The 4,228-nt window shown below is 48.5% G+C and overlaps 1 protein-coding gene across 1 annotated transcript; it reads right to left on the bottom strand.

Annotated features, from left to right (window-relative positions):
• Nucleotides 1-2,885: 2,885 nt before the first annotated feature.
• On the bottom strand, nt 2,886-3,885 carry LOC125522725 (uncharacterized). Its single transcript, XM_048687763.2, has 3 exons — nt 3,508-3,885; nt 3,327-3,388; nt 2,886-3,252 (listed from the first exon to the last, which is right to left on the bottom strand). Exons 1-3 carry the CDS (start codon nt 3,875-3,877, stop codon nt 3,067-3,069), a joined length of 618 nt encoding a protein of 205 aa, XP_048543720.2. The 5' UTR covers nt 3,878-3,885; the 3' UTR covers nt 2,886-3,066.
• Nucleotides 3,886-4,228: the final 343 nt, after the last annotated feature.

The raw sequence follows: 4,228 nt of genomic DNA, 5'->3' as shown, positions 1-4,228 counted from the left end.
GCGTTACATGGTTCGTGCCATGCAAATTCAAAACTTTACCACTACTTCTAGACGTCAGAGACTGAGACACTTTGTTATGGTCCGATCCAAAAGTTGGCTCACTCGTCAATGCGGGCGCCTTCCCGGCCTGATCTCGCGGCCTGCAGCTGCGACGAAACACAACGGGCAGCCTCAACAAGCACACTTGACCGACGACAGCCGCCGCCTTGAGTAGCGACGTCGTCACGTCCCTCGCCCTAGCCCTCAGCTCAAGCAGGCCCCGGTCGAAGTCGGCCTCGTGCCATGCTACCAGCGAATGGAGGAAGCCATCGTACACATGCCCCACACCCTGAAATCCGAACACTATTAAGATTCATCTTCAGAATTGGACACATACCGAATCAAGTCTATCTGAAATGTTGATCATCTCTCGGGCTCGGGGTGTCTGATCGACTGCTCACTCATGTGCTGGGGTGCCAGAGGTAGATGACGAGCAGCAGCTTCGCCTCTCCGTACATCGGCAGCCACGACACCGTCCAGTCCACGAAACTCTCGACGACCTTCGGCATCGCCACCAGAACCTTGCAACATTACCAACAGAGGATCAGAAACTTCAGATTCTTCAGAAGAATGACACCGAAAAATAATGCGGTGTATGTCGATGAAAAATACAATCAGTGAAAAAGACAAGGAGCATACTAACCCATTCAGGCAGTGAAAATATAATGTAGAGCAGTAAAAGTGGATATAATGTAGAGCAGTAAAAGTGGAACATGGCTCAACATTTGCATTGAGAGGGATAGATATACAATTGAGGATCCACTAGGTAAATAAATAATTCTCATAAATCAACAACATTGTCTGCATTTAACATACTGTAAATAGTGTCCGCCATCCTTGAGGAAAACCCAAACATTATTCTGATTACCCAGAAGGAACTAGCAATCCCCATTCCCCAACACATCTAAATCTCACAGCATGGTTAGATAAGACCCAAATACTCAGAGGTGGAACTCTGAATCCCCTTGGAACTGTAGAAACCCAAAACTATTGTGCTTAAACCCTTGATGCAGTGAATAAATTTTAGCATATGTCCCAACCATTCTAGCAAATTATTCTGATATATTGGATATATGAACTTGGATCGGTAGAAAGCGAGCAGTGCTACTTACAGGGACAGGAACCATGTCAATCAGTCTTTTGCCGACTTCGCCATCAAGACAAGAGAAATCATCTACGCGTTCTAGTGAGCACCCCTGGCAGCCGCGCGCATTGCTACCTTCTTCGGGGCTCGAGCAAGAACTGATGCGCTCTGCTTCTTGTACATACGACTGTGCTGCACCGGTGTTTATGCAAGGGGGTCAGTGTTAATATATCCCTGAATTTACTATGAGAGGGGGTGGAATGCCTGAATTCACAATACTAACCTGATTCACCACCTGTTGCCGCACAAATCTATGGTGTTCAGGAGTTCGGTAAAATTGATCAGACAATGCCCGAACTTCTTAAAAGGAAGATTCGGCAAGAGATAAGTACTTGTAGAGCATGTCTGTACTAGTGATACTAAATATACTATTCTCAAAAAGTAAACTGAAAACTGAATCTGGTAGGTAGACCTGACAATTGCGGTCTCCGCAAGCTCTGGCCTCGCCATCGCCAATTGTGGTGGATTCAGGCAAGAACACGGGAGGCGCCTGAAACCCTAGCTTGGGGCAAGGGTGCAGGCCTTGAGGCACGGATCTGGACGGAGGGGAGGGAGGGGCGGAGCTTGGAGGAGTGTTGTGCGCGGCCAGTGCTCGCCGGTACCGGCCGGCATGAGTGGTGGTGGCGGCGAGGAGATCGTGGGGAGAGAAGCCGGGGTGGGGTGGACCAAGGAACAACTGAGTTCATGAGAGAGTTTTTTTAGGGATGAGATAGAGAGAGTGTGATGGGGTGGGAGTGGATCATGCCGGAGTTGATGGTGCAGTAGTGGACACGCTTAGTAATAGTGTGGGGGTCTTACCTGCACTATAGCTACTTACTTAGTAGTAGCGTAGATTTATACCACTCGCTACTACTATAGCCTATCCCGAGGATATGGTGGAGACCACTTAGTAGCAGCGCGGGTTTTATACCCCTCGCTACTACTAATTAGCAGTAGCGCCCCCTCATAGACCGCAGTACTGATAAGTTTCTGTGTATAAGGTTTTTCCTGGTAGTGCCATGCTATGCTACTTTGCATAGGTTGGTGTCACCCAGCAGCTTAATGATGTTGTTGAAGATACGGCATAGGTGTCACACTGATCGTCTGCCCGATGGTAGCTAGACAATTAGTGACATATTTTACTATCAATTGCCTTTAGACGCTACCATAGTAACTCGGAGGGATCTAGTTAAGCAATTTGAGAAGTTTAGGATGGATATGGGAGCTCTGGCTGTAGGAGCTCTTGCGTAACAAATTCGACACACATAGGTTTACAGTCTTAAATCCTGCCCAACAAGAGGAACTTTTGTATATTCTACATATGTTTTCATTCTTTGGAATATCTCACATGCACTCTTACACGCGGATGTGATATGAATGTATATTAACTCGCGACCAAGAAAAATGTCGAGGTGTCTCCGGTCTCGAGAAACACCTCCAACCTAACCAGGGGGGCTCCACTAGTACAGAAAGCTAGTTTCAAAACTGCTAAATTTTCCATCCTTATTTGCCAAGGCATCCAATAAACTGTCTCAAAAGATTTAGAGTGTGAGGTCAGGTGGCCTTTGGCGACAGAACAGAGGATAGTAGTAGGGGGGGTCGACAGAATGTACTAGTAGTCTAGTGTTATCTCGGTCTTTGCAATGATCTGACGCGTGTCAAACTGTAATCGCAAACAAGAAAAAAGTGAGATGAGACATGAGTGACTGGACTTGAAGCAAAGTTGTACAAGAGCTGGTTATTATTTCACGATCCCTGGAAAGATGACAAGATGGAGAACATGGCCACATTATTACATACATCATCAGATAATTATACCCTCTCGCTGAACATTATACCATCTTTCAGGCTTCAGCAGAACACGGTTTATTACGCACTATACTAATGGATCTACAATAGGCTAATTAGTGGAAGGAGGTGTTCCTGAGGTGCTCCGGCGCGTCCTCGAAGGAGTGCTTCCTTGCCATGGAGAGGATGGTCTTGTCTGCGACGATGAAGTAGGCCATTCCGGCGACGGTGGAGATGATGAGCGCCTGCCCGGTTGGGTTGAGGTGCGCCTTCGCCCACGGCAGCATCCTCACGCTCGCGAGCTGAAATTACAGGCAACACATTCATGAGATATGTGCTATGAACTCTGGAACTGAAGAACTGAACGGCTACTTACGGTGGGGACTGCGGCAGCGACGGTGGCGACGGCCGCGGCCTTAGCTCCCGCCATGGCAGCCTCTGCAGTTTCAGATCAACGCAGGAATGTTAATCAAAGATCAAGTTTCAGCAGACACATAAAGCTGCAATGAATAGGATATACGAGCAGAGCAGTGCTGGCCTAAGGCCGGAACCGTTACCTTTCGAGCAGCGCTTGGCGGCGGCGAGCCTCTGGTCGAGGTAGGCACGGGTCACCGTCGACATCTTCGCGTGAGCAGAGCTTGGTGGCAAGAGATCCGAAGGAAGGGGACTACCTAGTAGTATCAGTTGAGTGAATGTGAGTAAGATGAGATGGGCAGAGCAAGGTGATCGGGCGGGATTTATAGGTTGCAGGAAACCGCGCAACCAGCGTGCGGCCGGGCAGGAAGACCGTGGTTTTTTGGTACCGGCGGGCGGTGCGGCAGAGCACAGGTGGCGGACTCTGCACCGGATAAGAGGGGCAGGGGCATGGATCGATCCATCGGAGTTGGCGGGGAGCGTGCTCGTGCGTAGGATAAAACGTAGGACCATGTGCTCGAGTGGAGTCAGTGTCTGTCTGCGTGCACTCCGTTTTGTTGGCGACGTGTGTGGTGTGGGCGCTCCCAGTTTACGGCCAACCAGTCGGCGATCCAATTCCGCCAGCGCCTGATTCTTTGTTTGGCGCGGTCGGCCCCCCTTTTTCGTTAAAGGGTGAATTTTATTACACAAAATAAAGCATTAAGTGAATACAATTAAAATAAGCACACATTCGGCCTCTGCATAGTTAAGACGCACACAACTAACACCAACTTCTACACACACAAAACAGCCGGCAAATAGCAAAGTCATATAAGACTAAAACTATGTCTAAACACGAAAAAAAATCTGAAAAGATCAAATCCA

The sequence above is a fragment of the Triticum urartu genome, chromosome 7A, assembly GCF_056163025.1.
Source record: "Triticum urartu cultivar PI428250 chromosome 7A, HENAU_Tu73, whole genome shotgun sequence".
NCBI classification, from domain to species: domain Eukaryota; kingdom Viridiplantae; phylum Streptophyta; class Magnoliopsida; order Poales; family Poaceae; genus Triticum; species Triticum urartu.
This window is presented reverse-complemented; position numbering and strand designations above follow the sequence as displayed.

Bases quoted from the DNA above. Each gene is read 5' to 3' on its own strand.
- LOC125522725 (XM_048687763.2), bottom strand. From the start codon at position 3,877: ATGGTCCTACGTTTTATCCTACGCACGAGCACGCTCCCCGCCAACTCC. The intron at 3,389-3,507 runs GTAACGGTTCCG...CTGAAACTGCAG, and splicing joins CGCCAAGCGCTGCTCGAAAG to AGGCTGCCATGGCGGGAGCT. The intron at 3,253-3,326 runs GTAAGTAGCCGT...CTGTAATTTCAG, and splicing joins TCGCTGCCGCAGTCCCCACC to CTCGCGAGCGTGAGGATGCT.